The sequence below is a fragment of the Dendrobates tinctorius genome, unplaced genomic scaffold (genome assembly GCF_039654945.1).
Source record: "Dendrobates tinctorius isolate UK_male_01 unplaced genomic scaffold, ASM3965494v1 ptg000322l, whole genome shotgun sequence".
Lineage (NCBI taxonomy): Eukaryota > Metazoa > Chordata > Amphibia > Anura > Dendrobatidae > Dendrobates > Dendrobates tinctorius.
The window spans coordinates 2,328,917-2,351,585 of record NW_027361989.1 but is presented as its reverse complement, the minus strand read 5'-3'; the positions used below and the strand labels follow the sequence as shown (position 1 = coordinate 2,351,585).

The 22,669-nt window shown below is 45.7% G+C and overlaps 1 protein-coding gene across 1 annotated transcript; it reads left to right on the top strand.

Annotated features, from left to right (window-relative positions):
- The first annotated feature begins 3,648 nt into the window (after positions 1–3,648).
- Positions 3,649–20,274, top strand: LOC141074064 (uncharacterized). The gene is made up of 4 exons (XM_073561580.1): positions 3,649–3,670; positions 6,478–6,575; positions 6,774–6,864; positions 18,331–20,274. The coding sequence occupies exons 1-4, from the start codon at positions 3,649–3,651 to the stop codon at positions 19,737–19,739; spliced, it is 1,620 nt and encodes a 539-aa protein (XP_073417681.1). The 3' UTR covers positions 19,740–20,274.
- Positions 20,275–22,669: the final 2,395 nt, after the last annotated feature.

Here is a 22,669-nt window from a genome sequence, read left to right as displayed (position 1 = left end):
CTGGTCCTTGGTAGTGGTTTCTAGCACAGGTACCTCCTGCATAGTAACCGGGGTCCAGCACCGTCAGCTGTTTCTCAGTAGTACCATTGGCTATTGTTCCTTCTGCTGCCACTAGGGGTTCCAGTACTGTCAGCTGGTTCTCGCCAGTTTCTCAGCCTTCTTGTACCTTCTGCTACATTTCCAAGATCAAGCTTTTTGAAATTGTCTTTGGTAATCCTTATTGATCTCCATGACGACGACCTTGATGACGACGAACCTGAAGACCACACTAAAGAAGACCAGAAATATGACCCTAAATAATATGACCAAGAGGACAAAGAACATGAAGACAACCACCAAGATACAGAACAAAAGACAGAAGAACAAGAAGCAGAAGAAGCAAAAGCAGAAGAACAGAAAGCAGAAGAACATTAAGCATAAGACTAAAAATCATCATAGAAGAAATCAAAATTATAAGCAGAAGAAGACTAAGCAGTAAATGGGGGTGAGTCTGTTCCTCCTCGTGGTGCCCCTGGAAAATGCCTGCTGCTGCAGGCCAAACTGAACGTGGACAAATCCTGTTGTAAATCTTTTGTGACAGGCAGAATGTAAGGTGTAATCTTATAACTTTTATAGATAAGTACTACAGGAATGCCTGTCACCATAAGAAAATGAAGAAAAAGAAGAATAGGAAGAAGATGAAGAAATAGCATATGAAAATTAGTAATAGCTGAATAAGAAGAATATGAAGAATGGAAAAAAAAAATTAATGGGAAGAAGATGAAGAAGAAGAAGATGAATAAGGTGAAGAAAAAGTTGATGAAAAAAATGGTACTGCTGCAGATCATGAAGGAGAAAGTGTGGGAGAAGTACAAAAGAAGGTGAAGAGCATGGAAGTTGTGAAACATACAGTATCTGACAAAATATAAAAAAGGTTAACATAGTCAATATCTTTTTAACTCCGAACGTCTTGAAAAAAAAAAATGGAATTAATGCTATGCCATGTGATTTGAATAAACCACTATGCCTTTAATGTCTCCTCCACCTCCCACAATACATTCTACATGATTCTTATTTGTTTTCAATTATGTAGAATTAGCCAACAAGGAAATAAAGGGCTTTTTTAAATTCTGATACCGGAAGTCCCATTGACTTCAATGGGACTTCCGGTATCGGAATCGGCGATACCCGATATTTTTTTCGTATCGGGCGATACCATCTGATACGATATTTTTGAGTATCGAACGGTATCGCTCAACACTAGTAACCTGCCTAGTAACCAACATTCAGCAGAGTGGTGGGTGGAGCTACCTAATATGCAGTGGGTACAGAATTTAAAAAAATTCATTTTTTTCTCATTAATGTACACTAGGGTGACCGGATCTCATATGGGGGGGAAAAAATGTCAGAATTTTGTCCGTCTGGACCCCACAAAACGATTCCCCTTTCCAGATATTGAGAGAGCCAAAATTTGAGCTCGATCAAACGACGTTAACCCTTGCCGCTCGTCGCTCAAAGTTTGAAAAAATCCAAATTGAGGTATTTTAAGATTTAGGTATTTTGCATAGTCTGTTAGACTATAAAGAATGTGACAACAACATTGCAGAAATAGCCCTGACCAAATTTTCGAACCATTTGTGGTATTTGAATGCAGAGTTGGTGGGATTATCGTTTTTTGATCCCACCATTACAGACAATGAAAAGTTGTTAATGGCTAATAAATTGCTCAGTAGCACAGATGAACCATCAGAGCACGCTAGGGTTGTAAATCCAAAAGTTAGAAAAGAAAAATTAAAAGAGGTAGGAAGTAACCGACTTTATCGACCTTCTGACAAAAGATGAAGAACAAAAGCAATATGTCCTGCAAGTTGTAAGCAAATGCCGAGCATTATATTCTGACGTTTCAAAAACTACTTTAACAAAAGCTCTAGAATAGATTAGATAACTATGTAAAATTATCAACTCATGTAGGTTAGCGTGCTCTGATGGTTCATCTGTGCTACTGAGCAATTTATTAGCCATTAACAACTTTTCATTGTAATGGTGGGATCAAAAAACGATAATCCCACCAACTCTGCATTCAAATACCACAAATGGTTCAAAAATTTGGTCAGGGCTATTTCTGCAATGTTGTTGTCACATTCTTTATAGTCTAACAGACTATGCAAAATACCTAAATCTTAAAATACCTCAATTTGGATTTTTTTCAAACTTTGAGAGACGAGCGGCACGGGTTAACGTCGTTTGATCGAGCTCAAATTTTGGCTCTCTCAATATCTGGAAAGGGGAATCGTTTTGTGGGGTCCAGACGGACAAAATTCCGACATCGATTTTTTGCGGTCACCCTAATGTACACTCTGCACCCCATCTTGACAGAAATGTAGACATTTTTGCTAATTTATTAAAAAAGAAAAACTGAGATATCACATGGTCATAAGTATTCAGACCCTTTGCTCAGACTCTCTTATCTAAGTCTCATGCTGTCCATTTCCCTGTGATCCTCCTTGAGATGGTTCTACTCCTTCATTGGAGTCCAGCTGTGTTTCTTTTAGGCTGTGTGCACACGCTGCGGATTTTGCTGCGGTTCCGCAGCGGTTTTGGCCACTGCGGACCCGCAGCAGTTTTTGCTGCGGTGTACAGTACCATGATTCCCTATGGGAATCAAAAACCGCAGTGCAGACGGTGCGGAATTTTCCGTGCGGATTATCTGCGGTTTTCAATCCGCAGAAAGAATTGACATGTCAATTCTTTCTGCAGATTCTCCTGCGGTTTGCAATCTCCTCCATTGAGGAGATGAAAAACCGCAGGGCAAAACCGCAGAGCAATCCGCAGGTAAAACCGCAGGTCTTTTGACCTGCGGTTTCACCTGCGGATTTTACAAAATCCGCGCGGATGAATCCGCACATAATCCGCAGCGTGTGCACACAGCCTGAATCTTTGTTTTATTTAATGCAAAAAAAATGTTCATACATATATCCATGCAGATAATATTTGAGTCATATGTAACAAAACCTCCTCATTAGAGATCGCATCGGTACACAGAACAATAGATCAAGACAAACCTGAAAATCCGGGGAAGGGAAAAAGGAGAAGGAAGCGGGGGGCATGTCATAACCAAGCATAATGTTTACCCATCAGACACCCAGCACGTGTCCAACCTTAAGTTCAGGACCCACTGAAACCAAAGTACACCCCAAACACCCCGAAGTGTCTCTCCGCAGCAGTTCACCCAGAGATATCAGTGGACAGGTGTCTCCCCCAGTAGTAGTTGCTCCTGGTACCAGACTGTCGGCTGAAAACAGGTCTTAATATCGCTCTGGATGTGCTGTGGGAGCAGAGAGATGAAGCTTTCCCAAGTTTCAAAAAAGGCCTGCACCCTTCCCTCTTTATGTAAAGAGGCCTCAACCCAGTCCATTTGAAGCGAGAACGACAGCTTCTCTAGAAAGATTTTGAAAGGAGGGGCATGGTCGTGGATCCATATCTGTAAAATGGCCTTAGTACTGGCAGCCGCCACCCAATGCAGTAGTTTACAGGCCCCTGGAGAACAGGTGTAATTAAATGGTTTTAGGTATCCAAATATGGCCCATAAGGGTTCACCAGGAACAAAGTTTGTCAGATGTGTGGCGGTATATTGCCGTACTCTTTCCCAAAATAGTCTAATGACCGGGCATGCCCACAAGCAGTGAAACAGGTTGGCTTCTGGGGAATGGCATGTAAAACATTTAGAAGTTGTGTACAACCCCATTCTATGACCTTCTTGTGGAGTCAGGTAAGAGCCGTGACAGATTTTCTATCTCATTTCTAGGAAACGGGCTGAGGGGAGGAATGTGTAGGCTGGGTCTAGAGCTTTCAGAATAGTGTTGCAGGACCTGCTGGGGTCTTCAGTCTGCCATTTTGTTACTGGAAATTGGAATTGTTCATAATCCAGAGCTGCATGGATGAATTTGTAATTAGTGGCTATTTGGCCAGATGGAGAATTAGATTTCGTGAACCATCTAAGCACGGATGGTCTCCATTCATATTCAGAAAGATGTGCTAATACTTTTGTTCCATAGCTTTTACCTTGCAAGTATTGGAAGGGAGAGAATATGGCAGTGGGATATTTACATTTCAACTCCTCTATTGAGTATATCCGTCGTTCCTCGGGGTGGACCAAGTGCTTAATAGATGTTATACCTTAGGAGTACCACTGGTAGAAGACAGGGTGAGAGTGCCCATCCTGAAAGTGGGGGTCGTACACACATGGCTCCGCTCCGTACACCTCGTACACGCGGCTCCACTCCGTACACCTCGTATACAGGCAGCTCCGCTCCGCACACCCCGTACACACATGGCTCCGCTCCGTACACCCCGTACACATGCGGCTCTGCTCCGTACACCTCGTATACAGGCAGCTCTGCTCTGTACACCCCGTACACACCCAGCTCCGCTCCGTACACCTCGTACACACTCGGCTCTGCTCCGTACACCTTGTACACACTCGGCTCTGCTCCGTACACCTCGTACACACACGGCTCCGCTCCGTACACCTCGTACACACGCGGCTCCGCTCCGTACACCCCGTACACACCCAGCTCCGCTCCGTACAACTTGTACACACCCGGCTTCGCTCCGTACACCTCGTACACACTCGGATCCGCTCCGTACACCTCGTACACACTCGGCTCTGCTCCGTACACCTTGTACACACTCGGCTCTGCTCCGTACACCTCGAACACACGCGGCTCTGCTCCGTACACCTCGTACTCACACGGCTCTGCTCCGTACACCTCGTACACACACGGCTCCGCTCCATACACTCCGTACACACACGGCTCCGCTCCGTACACCTCGTACACACGCGGCTCTGCTACATTCACATGTAAACCCCTCCTGACCCCACATAAACTTCCCCTCATCCAGCACCATGACAACCAGCACAGCAGAGTCCTGCACACACTGAGGCCCCTGATCATGTGACCCCTGACTCCTCCCCTCCTGTGACCTCATCACAGGTCCTGTGCGCACAGAGCAGCTGTAGAAATCTCCAGCCTCGGGGTCTCACCAGACTTCGCTCTTTTCTTGCAGGGGCCGCAGTGGATTTCATCCTGGATCCATAGAGCTGAATAGAGGAGCGATGTTCCTTCACTCTGATGGGAATTGATGGTGACGTTTGTCCAACGTCCACGTTACCGAGTAAATCCCCCCAGGACTGCAGCCGGTAAAGACCCCGATATCCACAGGTGTCCCCTCTAATTGGGGGAAAGGGATAGAAAAGCCTCAAACTTCTGTGTGTGACTCAGAGCTGAGATCTAACGTGAGAGAAGATTCCAGTGCGGGGAAGACGGGAAACCTTCATATAGACGGCCGGTGGGGATGGAGGCAGTGACCGACTCTGGCCACATCTGTCTCTAGAGCCGCAGTAGAAGATGAAGATGTCGTCCTCATCATGAAGGAGTTATTTCTCATGTCGCGTGTAATGAATCTCTCCTGCAGTATTGCTAATGCCGATTCCAGTGTCGGTAATGAGACGAGAATTAGCGTTATGGAAGATGAGTCTATGAGGAACGTGTTCAGCTGCCGACTCCGAGGAGGAAACTGCTTGTTGTCTGTGGCCTAAATATATAGGTTTTATTAGTAGATGTCAGGGGAGAAAACTAAACCCTGTAAGATAATAAATCTCCTCATATGTTTCCCTTATTATCTCCAGTAAGTGTATTATTACACAGGATTCTTATGATGTTACATCGGATCATCTTCTTCTCATTCAGGTCTCTACAATATCAGATCCTCTCAGTGAAGATCTTCTACAGAAGAGAATTTTCCTGATTTACCCATCAAGGATGGATATGGACAGAGACAAGATGGCGGAGAGGATGTTACACCTCACCCTAGAGATCCTCTTCCGTCTCACTGGAGAGGTGAGAGATTCTGATGACGTCACATTACATCATTCTTATCTATGGGAATAACAGATGGACAGAACTGGAGAGGTGAGGACTCTGGAAATGTCTGTAGTGAGATTTATTAATGTGTCTCTCCATAACCAGGATTACACAGTGGTGAAGAAGACCTCTAGTGATCGCTGTCAGGACCCTGTGTCTGAGGGATGTGGAAGACCCCTGAACCCAATCACGGTGCCTCCACCTCACCCCCTGATCCATGAGGACATCAATGACCAGAAGATCCTAGAACTCATCTACAAGATGATTGAGCTGCTGACTGGAGAGGTGACACTGCTGGGAATGCTGGGACATTATACAGTAACACTATGAAGGGATCGGGGGATGACGGTATCATTGTATGTGTCAGGTTCCTATAAGGTGTCAGGATATCGCTGTCTATTTCTCCATGGAGGAGTGGGAGTATTTAGAAGGACACAGATATCTGTACAAGGACGTCATAATGGAGGTTCCCCAGCTCCTCACATCTCCAGGTAATAGACAGGACTAAATACACACGGCCTATAATTATCTGTATGTAGAGAATGATTTCAGTCCCTGTATGTGTTTCCTCCAGATCTATCCAGTAAGAGGACAACACCAGAGAGATGTCCCCGTCCTCTTCTTCCACAGGACTGTAACCAAGAAGATCCCAGTGCTCCTCAGGATCTTCAGGTAGATGGAGAGAAGGTGTCAGGAGATCTCCCCTATGATGTGTAGACGGCTGTGAAGGTCTTGTGCTCAGTCTTGTTTTATCCACCAGTATTATATGTTTTATACTTGTGTAATGATAGCGGTGGAGATGGCAGGATTAGAGCTGATCATAGATGGGACCTCTCCATCTGTCTGTGACTTTTACAATATTTGTTTCAGGGTGAAGATCTGACCCATATTAATCCTACAGAGACATATGTGAGGGGTGATGAGTGGTGTAAAGAGGAGATTCCCACATATGACTACCCAGGTGAGTAGTAACCACTGAATGCAGAGACGTCACAGATTCCTCTCAGTCACCGGCTGTGGCTGCTTTATCGGTGGTGTAGTCCTGCCGTATTACCATGATCACCATTTTGCCTCTAGACGACAACATTCTCCTCCACCCAAAACTGTTCAAATGACTTTGGGCATTGAAAGCCCTTTTCTATAGAACTTATGGAAAGTATGTAGTGTATGTCAGATTGGTGTGTGTAGTGTAGTGTATGTCAGGTTGGTGTGTGGTGTTTACTACACCACACAGATCAACCTGATGTACACTACACCACACACCAACCTGACGTACACTACACCACACACCGACCTGACGTACACTACGCTTCACACAACAACCTGACACACTTTGTCAGGTTGGTGTGTGTGGTGTAGTATATGTCAGGTCGGTGTGTGGTGTAGTGTACGTCAGGTTGGTGTGTGGTGTATTGTATGTCAGGTCGGTGCGTGGTGTAGTGTATGTCAGGTCGGTGTGTGCTGTAGTGTACGTCAGATTGGTGTGTATGCCAGGTCGGTGTGTGGTGTAGTGTACGTCAGGATGTTGTGTGTGGTGTAGTGTATGTCAGGTCGGTGTGTGGTGTAGTGTACGTCAGGTTGGTGTGTGTAGTGTATGTCAGGTTGGTGTGTGTGGTGTAGTGTATGTCAGGTTGGTGTGTGTGGTGTTGTGTATGTCAGTTCGGTGTGTGATGTAGTGTATGTCAGGTCGGCGTGTGGTGTAGTGTATGTCAGGTCAGTGTGTGGTGTAGTATATGTCAGGTCGGTGTGTGTGTGTGGTGTAGTGTACGTCAGGTTGGTGTGTGTGGTGTAGTGTACGTCAGGTTGGGTGTGTGGTGTTGTGTACGTCAGGTTGGGTGTGTGGTGTTGTGTATGTCAGGTTGGTGTGTGTGGTGTAGTGTATGTCAGGTCAGTGTGTGGTGTAGTGTACGTCAGGTCGGTGTGTGTGGTGTAGTGTATGTCAGGTCGGTGTGTGTGTGGTGTAGTGTACGTCAGGTCGTGGTGTGTGATGTAGTGCATGTCAGGTTGGGTGTGTGATGTTGTGTATGTCAGCCTGGTGTGGGTGAGTTCTGAAGTGGAGTGTCAGGATGTGTTTAGTCCCTGGACGTGTGATGAATTCTGAAGAGTTCATTCATTCACAGTCCAGGTTTGTCAGGACACGTTTCCCCCTTTTATAGCACACCCGGCACCTTTATTTTTGCTCTCCCCTTAGTGGGAACATGTTGTCCTGGTACCATACGGGAAACTTGAGTTCCAGGGGTGCTGGGACACGCTCCGTCCTCCTCTTCAAAAATCATGGCCTTTATCACTGCCTCCTGGAACTGAAGGAAGGTGTTGTTGGTCTGGCCTGCACATCGTGATAGCACGCATGCGTTATACAGTGCCATTTGTACGATGTGCACAGCCAGTTTTTTATACCACACTTTCGCCTTCTGCATGGCACGATAGGGCTGGAGGACTTTATCACAAAGATCAACTCCCCCATGTGTTTGGTGTACCCCAGGGCACAGTCCGGTTTGTGGACCTGGTCAGGGGTACCTCGAACGGTGGTGGCCGTGGTGCCGGGACCATGGATTGTTGTCAAGAGAAAGACCTCTCTTTTGTCTTTGAACTTGACCACAACCATGTTACCGCTACATTGGGCTCGGCTCTCACCCTTTGGGAGAGGCTGCACAATTAGCGACAAAGGGAGACCCCTCTGGTTTCTGCGCACGGTACCGCAAGCGATGGTAGCTCTGGCAGAGAGGGAGTGAAAGAGTGGGATGCTTGTATAAAAGTTATCAACGTACAGATGGTCACCTTTATCAAGCAGAGGGTGGACCAAATCCCACACTATTTTCCCACTCACCCCCAGAGCAGGTGGACATTCTGGGGCTGGATCCTGGTGTCCTTCCCTTGGTAAACTCTAAAGCTGAGTGTGTACCCTGAGGTACTCTCACACAGCTTGTAGAGTATTATCCCGTACCTCGCCCTTTTGCTGGGCAGGTACTGACAGAACTGAAGCCTCCCTTTGAAATGGATGAGGGATTCATCCACACAAATTTCCCTTTGGGGAATGTACACTTCAGAAAACTTGTTGCTGAAGTGTTCGATGACCGGCCGAATTTTGAACACTGTATCAAAATTGGGGTCATCGCGGGGAAGGCTGTCAGTGTTGTCCCTAAAATGGAGAAACTTATGAATCGCCTCAAAACGTCTGTAACTCATAACCATGCCAAATACTGGAGTTTGATATAAAATATCAGTACTCCAGCATTGACAAATTTCTGGTTTCTTCACAATCCCCATATAAAGGACCAGTCCCCAATATTTCATCATTTCTACAGTCAATGGGACTCCAAGTAGAGAATGATGACTTAGGGTTTTCAGCCAAAAATTGCTGGGCATACAAGTTTGTTTGCTCCACCATAAGACTAACAATTGACTCCGAGAAATAGACTTTGAAAAAGTCTATTTCCCTGAAGTTGGCAGTCTCAAACTGGATTCATGATTGGGGAACGAAATCAGGAATCCGTGGAGCAAAATTCTCAGGGACAGGGGTCCATGAGGGGGCACTAGTGCTAGGTTGGGCCAGACTAGCACTAGGTTGGGGGTTACTCATATTTGGCTGTGGGTCTTCTCCCTCGGCCTCCGTCTCTTCCTCCCTGGTCTCCAGACAATTTCTCATCCTGCGACATCTTGGTGGTGGTAAGTCTGTGTCGCTGGAGGAGGAAGAGTGGGAGGAATAGAGAAAAGTGGGGTCCTCTCCCTCACTATCCGCTTCGGAGGCAGTAAAGGCATATGCCTCCTCAGCTGAGTACACCCTTTGAGACTGGGATGACTGTGACGAGTGGGACATTGTGTGTGTTGTGTGTATGTGTATCAAAAGATAAACTTATAGTGTGCGTGTGTATGTGCGAGTGTTTGAAACTTTCTACTACAGGAGGGGGCTGTCAGGTGCCGTGGGTCAGGAGGTAGTAGCAGCAGGGTGGTTATCACCGGGGGCGATCACCGGGGCAGGGGGGCGATCACAGGGACAGGGGGGGCGGAATCAGGCAGCAGAAGGGAGATCTGCGGCGGCAGCAGCAGGGCGTGATCACCGGGGCAGAGAGGCAATCACAGGGCCGGGGGGTGGAATCAGGCAGCAGAGGGGAGCGGAGGACAGCACAGAGGAGAGATCAGCGGCAGCAGGAGTTGATTACTGGGGTAGGGGGTGATTACAGGGCTGAGGGGTGATCACAGGGGCAGGGGGGCGATTACTGTTGCAGGGGGGTGATCACAGGGCCGGAGGGAGTGGAATTGGGCAGCAGAGGGGAGCGGAGGACAGCACAGAGGAGAGATCAGCGGCAGCAGGAGTTGATTACTGGGGCAGGGGGTGATTACAGGGCTGAGGGGTGATCACAGGGGCAGGGGGGCGATTACTGTTGCAGGGGGGTGATCACAGGGCCGGAGGGAGTGGAATTGGGCAGCAGAGGGGAGCGGAGGACAGCACAGAGGGGAGATCAGTGGTGACAGCAGCAGGGGGGTAATTACTGGGGCAGGGGGGTGATTACTGGGCAGGGGGGCGATAACCTGGGCAGGAAGGGGCAATCACCTGGGCAGAGGGGGTGATCACAGGGGCGGGGGGTGTAATGAGGCAACAGAGGGGAGCGGAGCACAGTACCAGAGGGAAGATCGGCAGCAGTGGCAGCAGGCATGGTGATCGGCGACAGCAGCAGCAGGCAGAGACCTGTCAGGTGTGAGGGCAGCAGGCAGCACCTCACTCTTCACCTACCACGGACAGGATGAGGCTGAAGAGCGAGGGCAGCCATACCTGACACCTGCCCCACATCTGATTGGAGGGATAGCGTCACGTGTACGCTAGCTCCAATCAGATCTGGGGGATGACACAGAGGTCACCTAGCTACAGCCAATGACTGATGCTATTGCAGCATCAGCCATTGCTGATTTGTAATAGTTCACCAAGTTTCATTGGTGAAATATTACAATCGCTCTGTTTCGCTGTTTCACTTTCAAAAGCCAATCAGAGCGATCGTAACCACGAGGGAGGGCAAAGCCACCCCCCTGGGGTTAACTACAGGTCCTGCTGCTCTGATTACATATTCATCTGTATTGGCTTATGACAGGTCGCTGACCCCTCACTGACCTGCCCCCATTATTACATAATGCATATAATAGCATTTATATTATTGGTGATAATGCCTATAATATTGTGGCTATTGTGAGGCTCAGAAAAAAAATTACATCCAGCAAAATGTCACCGGTGATGGCGGCGCCTGCACAGTAGCATCTATATCAACTATATCAACTTTCCATCAGCACAATTTTGAAAACAAAATTTTTTTAGTTAGGAAGATATAAGGGTTAAAAGTTAAACAGCGATTTTTCATTTTTACAAAAAAATTTAGAAAACCATTTTTTAGGGACCACCTCACATTTGAAGTGAGTTTGGGGGGGTCAATATGACAGAAAATACCCCAAAGTGACACCATTCTAAAAACTGCACCCCTCAAGGTTCTCAAAACCACATTCAAGAAGTTTGTTAACCCTTCAGGTGCTTCACAGGAATGAATGGAATGTGGAAGGAAAAAAATTAACCTTTACTTCTCTTTCACAAAAATTTTCCTTTAGACCTAATTTTTTTACTTTCACAAGGGTATCGAGAAGGTGGACTATAAATTTTGTTTTGCAATTTCTCATGAGTGTGCCGATACCCCATATATGGGGAAATCTACTGTTTGGGCGCACGGCAGGGCTCGGAAGGGAAGGCGCGCCATTTGACTTTTTAAAAGTAAAATATGCTGGAATAATTAGCGGTTACCATGTCGCGTTTGCAGAGCCCCTGATGTGTCTAAACAGTGGAAACCCACATCAAGCGCAGGTGTCTTCGTTGGCTGCACACAGGAGCAAATCGTCCACGTACTGTAGAAGGACTACTTCTGCATGGTCTGTGATGCAGTTAGCGAGAACGAAAGACTTTGCCTTAGTGAACTGTGAGGGGCTATTCTGAGCCCCCTGGGGCATCACTGTCCATGTGTACTGCACACCTTGGTGCGTGAAGGCGAACAAGAACTGGTCATCCGGGTGGAGAGGAACACTGAAGAAGGCGTTGGCCAGGTCTATCACCGTGAACACTGTTGCTGTGGCGGGCACATTGGAGAGCAGAGTGTGCGGATTTGGCACAATTGGGGTTTCAAAGATGGTGTCTTCGTTCACCGCTCTCAAGTCATGCACCGTTCTGAATTTGGCGGGTTCTCCTTTCGCCGTCTTCTTCCTGACTGGAAAAAGCGGGGTATTGCAGGGCGATGTGCAGGGAACGATGACTCCTATAGCCAGGAAGACCTTCAGTTGGTCAGAGACAGCTTGGCTCTGGACGATGGACAGAGGATACTGGGCCTTGCGTGGGTACGGGGTACCTGGCTTGAGTGTAACCCGCACCGGGGCCACTTGAAGTTTCCCCACGTCCTGGGGCCCTTTGGACCACAGATCTTCTAGTACTACGTCCAGCACCTCCTGGGGTAGGCCTGCATTGGTTGTTTGAGGCTCCTGCAGGGCCGCCAGCATGATTGTGTCCTCTTGGGTCAGGGGTGAGGAGAGCGTCACAGTCCCATCTTCCTGGAACACTATGGTTGCCTTCATCTTCTGCAGTAGGTCCGCTCCCAGCAAGTTGAGTGGGCAGGTTTTTGACACCACAAACTGGGACAGAACAGAGTGTCCTGGCTGTGTCCCCACGCTTAGAGGCTTTGTGAGCTGGGAATGTCTGACTTGACCATCGATCCCCACACAGGACACAGCGGATTCTGACAAACAGGCGGGGTCAGGGAGTTCCACATGTCTCATCACACTTCTGGCTGCACCAGTGTCCACAAGAAAAGATCTGACAACGCCATCCACTTTCAGGGAAATTCGGGGTACTGGTCCTACCGGGGGGTGTCTTGCATGGTAGGAGCGTGGTGTCTTGTGGACCTGGCTTGCCCCTGTCCTATGGACAGGGTTCTTCATTGCTTCCTGTTTTCCGTTCCTGGCCTGTTCCTCTGGGCAAAGTCTTGGCTCGTTGGGGTGCTCTGCAGTGGCTCCGGTAATGGCCAAGTTTTCCACAGTTTTCCTGTCTTTGCGTGGTGGCTGCTCTTCCCCGTCAGTGGCCACCATGAGGGGGGTTGTCTTCCGCACTCCTGGCTGAGATTCGATCCCCTTGGTCACTGTGAGTAGGATGTCCATTGCTATTGACTTGTATTCTGGTCTGGCCACTATTAGTGGTTTCCTGATTGGTTCTCTCAGTCCATGCACAAAGGCCTGTGCCAGCATCTGCCTGTGTATCTGGTCATGTATGGTGAAACCCAGGTCCTGGAAGACTTGCATTACTCTGCCATGAAACTTCTCCACTGACTCTGTCTTGTCTTGACTCATGTCCTGCAGGCTGAGGGCCTGTCCAGCCAATCTGACTTTGGCCCATTCTCTGAGCTGGTCTATTAGCTTCAGTCCCGACTCCCAAGCGTGTACATTCAGTCCGGCTGGAATTTTGAAGTGTTCCTTCATGATGAGCGGAGCTGGCTGCCCCCTGCTGGGTCTGAGTGTGTGACTGGTCATTGTCTGCATCAGTGTCAACTTGGGGATTTTCAGCGTCATCCCCTGAGTGCATGAGTGACACTGGTTGTGCTGTGTGTGGGACGTAAAAGGTCCCCTGTGCTGTTAGAACGGGATACAGTGATACTGGACCGGGATTGGGCGTTGGCCCAGCTGGTACCACTGAACCATGAGAGTGTGAAGAAAGACGAAGTACAGATGAAAGGCGTGAAGAGAGAGTTTTGGAGCGAGAGCCAGAAGGGAGGGAGGAGACGGGAGGGCTTGAGAGAGCAGCGGAGAAAGAGGTGGGGGGGAGTGAGAGACGTGAAGGAGGAAGCGAGGAAAGAGCAGAGGGAGGAGGGGGAGCTGGGCGCTTCCCCTTTCCAGCATCCAGTGCGGGCATGCTGGGACTTGCAGTACTCGCTCCCTGTAGGGAGGGGCGCGGAGCACCACAGGCAGCACAGGTCTCCTTGTACAATGGATTCTGCTGAGAGCAGACCTCACACACCCAGTATTGCCCTTCACCATAGGGTGGAGGTGCAGATGGTTTCATACGTTTTGCAAAGTTGTACACATAAAAATCATTTCCTGGTGTGTCCACATATCTCTCAGTGGCTCCACACCGATGCAGGTCCGCTGCTACTCGGAACCATGCGGTGGCTTCATTTAGCAGGTTGGCATCAACTAATTTTCCCTTTTTCTGTGTTAATATATCCTGCCATTCTGCTGCTTGCAATCTGCCCTTCTGATGGATTTCACATATTGTCATGAGCAGTCTGTAATTTTTAAAAAATTTAACACCTTCCTGCTCATCCACTACTTGGGTGGCAGTTCTTTCTCCGGGAAGTAAAAGAGCCTCCTGCTTGCCCAACTTATTCCCCATGGTAAAAACTTCAAAAACAGGGGATAAGAATAAAAAAAATTGACACGAGGGGAAAAAGAAAAACTCGAAAACAGGGAATCACTCTTTGAGAAAAAAGAATTGAACTGAAAAGACAAAAAGTAAAAACTAAAACAACTGATAAACTGTCACAAGAAAAGTGGAAGAAAAACTCGGAAGAAAAATTAAAAGGGATAAAAAAGGAAAAAGGAAAAATTTTAAAAAGATTTTTAAAAGGACAATAAACCAAAAACTTGATAAGATCAAAACGTATATAAACTGTAGAAGAACCACTCAGAAAAAAAAACCAAAAACCAATACTATGGAAAATAGAGGGAAAAAGGAAAGAAAAAAAACACAAAAGTTGGTAAACCTTGGTAAAACGCTCCAAAAAGGAAATAAAAGTCCAAAAACTAGTACAGCTTCCAACAATAAAAAGTGTTAATGCAGAATGCAGGCACCCAACTTCCTCTTTTTATGCCTGCGTCTCTGTAAAATCTGAGAACAATGGAAAACCAAAAAGCAGACTATGACTACTGTAATATACTCAAAATGACAATGATCCAGCTTTCCTGAAATTTCTCATACGGCAGTAACAAAAACCACTACCAAAAATGCAAGATAAAATTATGCAAACAGCAGAGTGTAAAACAAAATGTGACAATCTGGAAAATATGTATATCAGGGACACACCCTACAGGCGAAAAGAGGAAGTGCAAAAAAGGCTTTAGATTTTCCAGTCCCGGGTCTACATGGAAAGCAAACGGCACATCATGGGGTAGCAAACACTGAGACGTCCGTCGAGAGAGATCGAAAGCCCTTGTTTTGCGACTCGTATGTGAAACAGCTGCTGGTAACCGATAACTGCCAACCACACTGGGTGCACTGCGCTGGTGACCCGGGAATGATAACACGCTGTACTGCACGTCCTGCCTGGCTCATCGGTATCAGTAATGTGATAACTCCCACAATGTTGCCACCACCTGATACCCGGGCCGGCTTCTCCTGTCCTTTCCTGTGACCAGGTGTGTTGGTGGCAACCTGTCAAATGGTTTAGCCTGCAATATCTCCCCTAAGCTAACACCACCGCGTGGCCTGGCGTGGGCGCTGTTGTCCCTTCCTGTGCATGGGTGTTTGTTGTGATAGCTTGATGTGAGATTTGCCTTGTGATAACTCTGTAAGGCCCCACCACCTGTCCCTGGGCAAGGCTTCTCCTGTCCTCCCCCTGTGTCCAGGTATATTTGTGAGGACCTATCTGAGTGGGTCAAACTCCCCTGTTATCGGTCTCCCATCAACCACAAACACAAATCTGTCACAATTTTCCACCAACTCTCTCACCCGGATCTTAGACACACAGGACCACAGCAGACACTTAGCTTATCCCAGGGTTTAGATAAGGGTGCACTTTTTACACTCTACCTGGGATACGGTGGTGACCACACCTGACCGGCTAGGGGTACAGAGCCGGGCTGGACACGGGACATTCAGGCAAGATGACAGAATTTCCTTACCTTATTTATGGAGCTGCAGCCTCCGTCCCGTGGGCCAGGCCCGTAACGGCACCCCCGTCTTTCCGGTCAGCTGGGTCCCCGTGCGTTTCGTCCACAGCCACACGTTGGGTGCCAGATTGTTGTAGAAATTTATATGGGTAGATTTACCCCTGTGCGTACTGTGGCCTGCCCAAATTAGACAGTCTTATTGAGCGCTCAACTGGAAGAAAAGAACTGTACACAGAGACAGCAATCGATTCTTTCAATGCTCTGTAGCTTTATTAAGCATACCTATATTTATGGATACATGCAGGAAAGGGAGGTTGTTGTGAGTTCATTTTCCCCTTCGTCACTGGGGTCTGGTGAACTCCCTATTCTGGTGAAGGAAGGTAGTGAGCCTGATTATCAGGCACCTGAGTCTAATGAGGATGACTGGCTGAGTGGAGTCACAGACTGGATATAAGGCTGCCGACGCCCTTCTGCCCTGCGGGTGATTTCTCTGTGGACTTCTAGGACACCAGTCTGATTCCTGCTCCCTAAAGCTAAGTTTTCTGTTTTGGCTGTTAGCCTTTTTGTTTTGTTTTTTGTTTTCCTTGCTTTTCAGTATTCTGCCATCCCCTGCTGGGGTGAGCTGAATCTCCTTTTGCCTGTAGCTCTGTCTTCAGTATATTCCTGAGTGCTAATAATAATCTATTCACCGCACACTCAGAGGAGTTTAATGCAAACAAGTGTTCATTTTATTATGTACAAAACATGTCATGTGGGAGCCAAAAAAGAACATATAGCACCAGGTAGAAGCGATATAGATATTACGACGTTTCGGCTCAGTCCGAGCCTTTATCAGTTTATCGCTGAGTCCGGTTTCAAATCTTTGAGTAAAGAGGAGAAGAACTCCCAAGTGAAAGAGGTATGGCTATAGCTGTGGTGCTTTAGAGCGGTGCTCCCGCGCCTGGCTGCAGCGCCGCTCTAAAGCACCACAGCTATAGCCATCTCTCTTTCACTTGGGAGTTCTTCTCCTCTTTACTCAAAGATTTGAAACCGGACTCAGCGATAAACTGATAAAGGCTCGGACTGAGCCGAAACGTCGTAATATCTATATCGCTTCTACCTGGTGCTATATGTTCTTTTTTGGCTCCCACATGTTTTGTACATAATAAAATGAACACTTGTTTGCATTAAACTCCTCTGAGTGTGCGGTGAATAGATTATTATTGGTAATAGGACCTACTGGTCCGTTACACCTGCACCTCACTACTAGGACGTGTGTGCACGCTAACTCTTTAGTTATTCCTGAGTGCTGACATAGCTTTTTGAAGCCTAGCATCTTCAGGGCCTTTTTCACTGTCAGTTTGTTGGCTCTTATTTTCATAGGGTTTTTCACGGATTGCAGACAGCAGCCTTCCTGTCCTTTTCTATCAAGTTAGCTTTGGCCCCTCTTTGCTCAGTCTATCTTTCTGTCTGTGTTAGTATTTTCATCTTGCTTCACCATCATTATATGTTGGGGGCTGCCTGCTGCTTTGGGGTCTGCTCTGGGGCAGTTTAGATTTCCCCTTTCTTTCTTTAGGCCTATTTAATTCTCCAGCTGTGATCGAGGGGTCTAGGGCATCGTAGGAACCCCCCACGGCTACTGCTAGTTGTGTTGATAGGTTCAGTGGTCTGCAATCCGATAGCTGCCAACTTCTCTGGTTTTCTGGACTTAGCTAGCATTTCTGTTTTTGCCTCCTACGGTGACTCAATCATAACAGGAGGTTATCTGATTAACATAAAGGCTGAACTTCTAGTTTAATTGGTCAGTTTGCATACATGAACATATATGGAAGAGTTTACCAAAAAAGCGGATTCTAGCAATATAATTTGCGGCCTATTGTTTTTACAGTGTCAGCATGTTCTGGTATCGGCTGGCACATCTGGCCTTACTTCCCCATTTCCTATGTCTGCTAGATATTTCTCAAGTTGTTTGTCCAGACAGGTTTCATGGGGTCAGGTCAGCTGCAGTAACTAGTAAAAAAGTTCAAGACAGCTATGATTATATCTCTAAGCGAGCATATATGAATATAGAGTGTATATGTGGAGTTTATATGGCGTATATAGCATGCAAGTGAGATCTATATGAAATATACATATATATTCCCATAACACTAACAGTAACCCTAACAGTAACCCAAACTTTAGCCTAACACTAACCCTAACTATAACATTAACTGTAGCCTGGCTTATCTGGTTTTCCATTGACAGATGATGGACCTGAGTGAGGACTTGTTTTTTGTGAGATGAGAATTGGTATTATTTTCGCCTACATAACATTGATTGATTTCTTTTTATTCAATATTTGGGAGGCAGAATGAACAAACAGTTGAACACCACACACTACTGGTTCATCAAACAAGGTTTTCTATTAGACTGTGAACTGTCATTGTCTTGGTAAATAATTAGTTTTTTACATAGCTTGCCATTGTTATGGACAGTTTAAGTTGAAATATTCAAAAATATAAAACTCAAGGATATTTTATTAAAAAAATGTTTTTTATCTTAGCAGATGACTGTACCAGGAGATCAGAGGGACAGCTGACATCTTCAATTTTTAAATCTGATGATCTTGAGATCCTACAAGATACAACTGAAGTGATTGCTGTTACTCCAGATATATCATCATCTATTTACAGCAAAGATCTGTCTGATCCTATGAAACAGGTCCCACCTTCTGTTTCATTACTGACTACTAAGGAAAATCAAAGTCACAAAAGAGGCATTAAAAAACAAACTGGTCCTAAAGCAAAGAAGTCATTTTCATGTTCAGATTGTGGGAAATGTTTTAACAAGAAATCTCATTTTGTTACACACCAGAGAACTCACACAGGGGAGAAGCCTTTTTCCTGTTCAGAATGTGGGAAATGTTTTATAAATACATCAAATCTTATTGCACATCAGAGAACTCACTCAGGGGAGAAGCCTTTTTCATGTTCAGAATGTGGGAAATGTTTTAGCTGGAAAAAACTATTGGTTAATCACCATAGAATTCACACAGGGGAGAAGCCTTTTTCCTGTTCAGAATGTGGGAAATGTTTTACAGATACTGCAAATCTTATTGCACATCAGAGAACTCACACAGGGAAGAAGCCTTTTTCATGTTCAGAATGTGGTAGATGTTTTAGCTGGAAAAAACTATTGGTTAATCACCATAGAATTCACACAGGGGAGAAGCCTTTTTCCTGTTCAGAATGTGGGAAATGTTTTATAAATACATCAAATCTTATTGCACATCAGAGAACTCACACAGGGAAGAAGCCTTTTTCATGTTCAGAATGTGGTAAATGTTTTAGCTGGAAAAAACTATTGGTTAATCACCATAGAATTCACACAGGGGAAAAGCTTTTTTCCTGTTCAGAATGTGGGAAATGTTTTAACCAGAAAGGGAATCTTGATGAACACAAAAGAACCCAGACAGGAGAGAAGCTTTTTTCATGTTCAGAATGTGGGAAATGTTTTATTCAGAATTCAAGTCTTGTTACACATGAGAAAATTCACACAGCAGAGAAGCCATGTTCAGAATGTGGGAAATGTTTTACCTGGAAATCACAATTGGTTAATCACCATAGAACTCACACAGGGGAGAAGCCTTTTTCCTGTTCAGAATGTGGGAAATGTTTTAACTGGAAATCACAATTGGTTAATCACCATAGAACTCACACAGGGGAGAAGCCTTTTTCCTGTTCAGAATGTGGAAAATGTTTTAACCAGAAATCAGATTTGGTTAATCACCATAGAACTCACACAGGGGAGAAGCCTTTTTCCTGTTTAGAATGTGGGAAATGTTTTAACTGGAAATCAGATTTGGTTAATCACCATAGAACTCACACAGGGAAGAAGCCTTTTTCCTGTTCAGAATGTGGGAAATGTTTTAACTGGAGATTCTGGCTTGGCTTTTATCCTAAGTCATGTAACTAGGCTCGTTAAAGGGTCAACATTGACTTTTAGGATTGCTACCTCCAATAGGTGGCACTAGAGTTCTAGTCCTCTTCCTCTCTGAAGAGACAATTTGCATAATTAGCATATTTCACAGAGGAGCATTGCGGCTTTAAGTCTCCTCACCTCGACATGCTTAGCATGTCATTCTCCGCAAGGAGAAATGATACTTCTTGGATATCGGTCAGACGCCTCTCTCACAGCCAAACCAGATCTTCTCCCACTTTGCACTGATGAGGGGCAGTACCCCGAAACACAGTGTCTGCAAATGGAGATTCTGGCTTGGCTTTTATCCTAAGTCATGTAACTAGGCTCGTTAAAGGGTCAACATTGACTTTTAGGATTGCTACCTCCAATAGGTGGCACTAGAGTTCTAGTCCTCTTCCTCTCTGAAGAGACAATTTGCATAATTAGCATAATATAAATACACATATTTCACACTGCATTAAAATGTACAGCAAAATGTAAATACCAATTGCATACAAATAAAGCAAAACATAATATGCATTAAATCACAGTGGCCTTGTGTTATTATTCCAGTGATGAGATCTACCTGACTACTAAATCATACCTACATCTACGAGAACAAAAAAAAAAGAAAAAACTATTCTGCAGCCTACTTCCACACACTTAGTTGTTTATTATGTGACATCTACACTCTGCAAAGTAAGGTGAGAGGAATTCCACCTCTCCCATATCTTGTCGAATTTACCTGGGCACCCTCTATTCTGATATAACGTGCGCTCATATGGAATAATCGAGTTTACCAGGCTGATCCAGGACCCGAGAGAGGGAGATGAACTCCTCATCCACCGCAATGCCAATACCTTTCGTGCCATAAACAGTGTCTCTCTTAGGAATATCCCATCATATTGACCCCGTGTCTCCTCATCCCATACTCCAAGTAGACAGACCAGTGGCTCAAGGGGAACAGAAATTTGTACCAGAGACGTCAGTAGTGATGTCACTTCCCTCCAATATTGTGCAACAACCGGACAACACCAAATCATATGAACAAAGTCTGCATCTATTGAATGACATCTCAAACATTAAGATGGGTATCGGCCCATCTTAAAGAGCCAAGTTGGAGTCAAATATGATTGATTTATAATGTATAACTGTATCATCCTGTTTTTAACAGACAGAGATACCTTGATCGATGACTCTAGAATTTCTTCCCACTCCTCTCCCTGTGTATCTGGGATGAGCCTTTCCCACTTCTTAACGGAGTCTATGGTGGATTCTGTCCCTATTGACAACAGATATGTATATAGAGAGGAGATGAGACCCTGGGGGCCCTGTGATTTAAGGATCCCTATCAAGGGTAGAGATGAAATAGCATTATCTGTACCTATCCATCTCATATGTGATTGAAACGCTGATCTTAGCTGTAAATAATGAAAGAACTGAGACCTCAGGACACTGCGATTAATTTGTAATTGTTCAAAAGAGATCAAAGTTCCACGGTCATACAGATCGCCTATCGTAGAGACACTATATTGAGCCCAAAACTCAGCAGATGGATGTTCAAGTAACGCCGGAAGGTAACCATTATTCCATAGGGGCATCTCAGCTACAATATCCTCAAATCCAACCACCCTCTTGATCTGTTTCCATATTGATCGTGCCAGACGAAGCAGGGGCAGCAGTCGTGAGACATTTGTTTTCCTCATTTCCAAAAATCCCAACGGGCAACTAGTTTGTGCGGCATGAAGTAAATGGTTTTCAGAATTAGGTAGGTGACCGCCGGGCATCCACATGCTTATGGCTTTGGCCTGCCCAGACAAATAATACAGGAAGAAATCGGGTAGCGCTGCCCCCCTCCCTTATTGGGCCTCTGCAAAGTGGCTAGCTTAAGTTTGGGCCTAGTTTTCCCCCATATAAAAGATGTGATTTGGGAATTCAAATTAGCGAAAAAGGATCTGGGCACCACTACAGCACTATGTTGAAGAAAGTAGCTAAGTTTGGGGAGTAATATCATTTTAATTAAATTAATACGTCCGGCCACAGACAGTGGAAGATTACCTCAAATTTGACTTTAACCATCTCCTGTAGCGGATATATATTAAGGTGCAAATCAAGTTTACTGTCTTTAGAAATATGGACACCCAGGCATTTAAAACTGGTTACAATGGTTAGCAAGGAGAGAGTCTCAAGTCGTGGCTCGGAGCATGGGAAAGAGGCATCAGAGCAGATTTCCCCCAATTTATATATAGGCCAGAAAATTTACCAAATTTATTGATAATAGTGATCACTCTTGTCAGGGTTTCCTCCGCTTTGTCCATAAATATCACCATGTCATCAGCATATAGGCCTATGGTGTCTGTCCGACCTGCTATTTCTATACCAGCAACATTAGGGGAAGATCTTATACGAATTGCCAGTGCCTCCATAGCAAGAGCAAAAAGGGCCGGGGAAAGGGGACACCCCTGACGAGTTCCCCTATGCCGTGAAAATGGCTCAGATATGGAATTATTTACAATGACCCGGGCCTTAGGCTTCATGTACAAAATACTGACCCATTTTTGAAATCTATCACCGAATCCATACCTCTGCAAACATGCACGGAGAAAAGGCCATTCAAGAGAGTCAAAGGCCTTGGCCGCTACCATCAATACCAATGCCCATTCATTGTCCTGCACCAGAGAGCTATATTGGACCACTGACTGGACTCGTCTAATATTAATGGAGGTGCTCTTACCAGGCATAAAGCCAGTTTGGTCAGAGTGTACAAGATCTAATATGACTGAATTCAACCTCTTGGCCAAAATTTTTGTAAAAATCTAATAATCCACATTTACCAATGATATGGGCCGATAAGATCCACAATCTAAAGGATCTTTCCCCTCCTTTTTAAGAACTATTATATTGGCCTCATAGAAGGATTCCGGCATGCATCCCCCCTCCCAAAT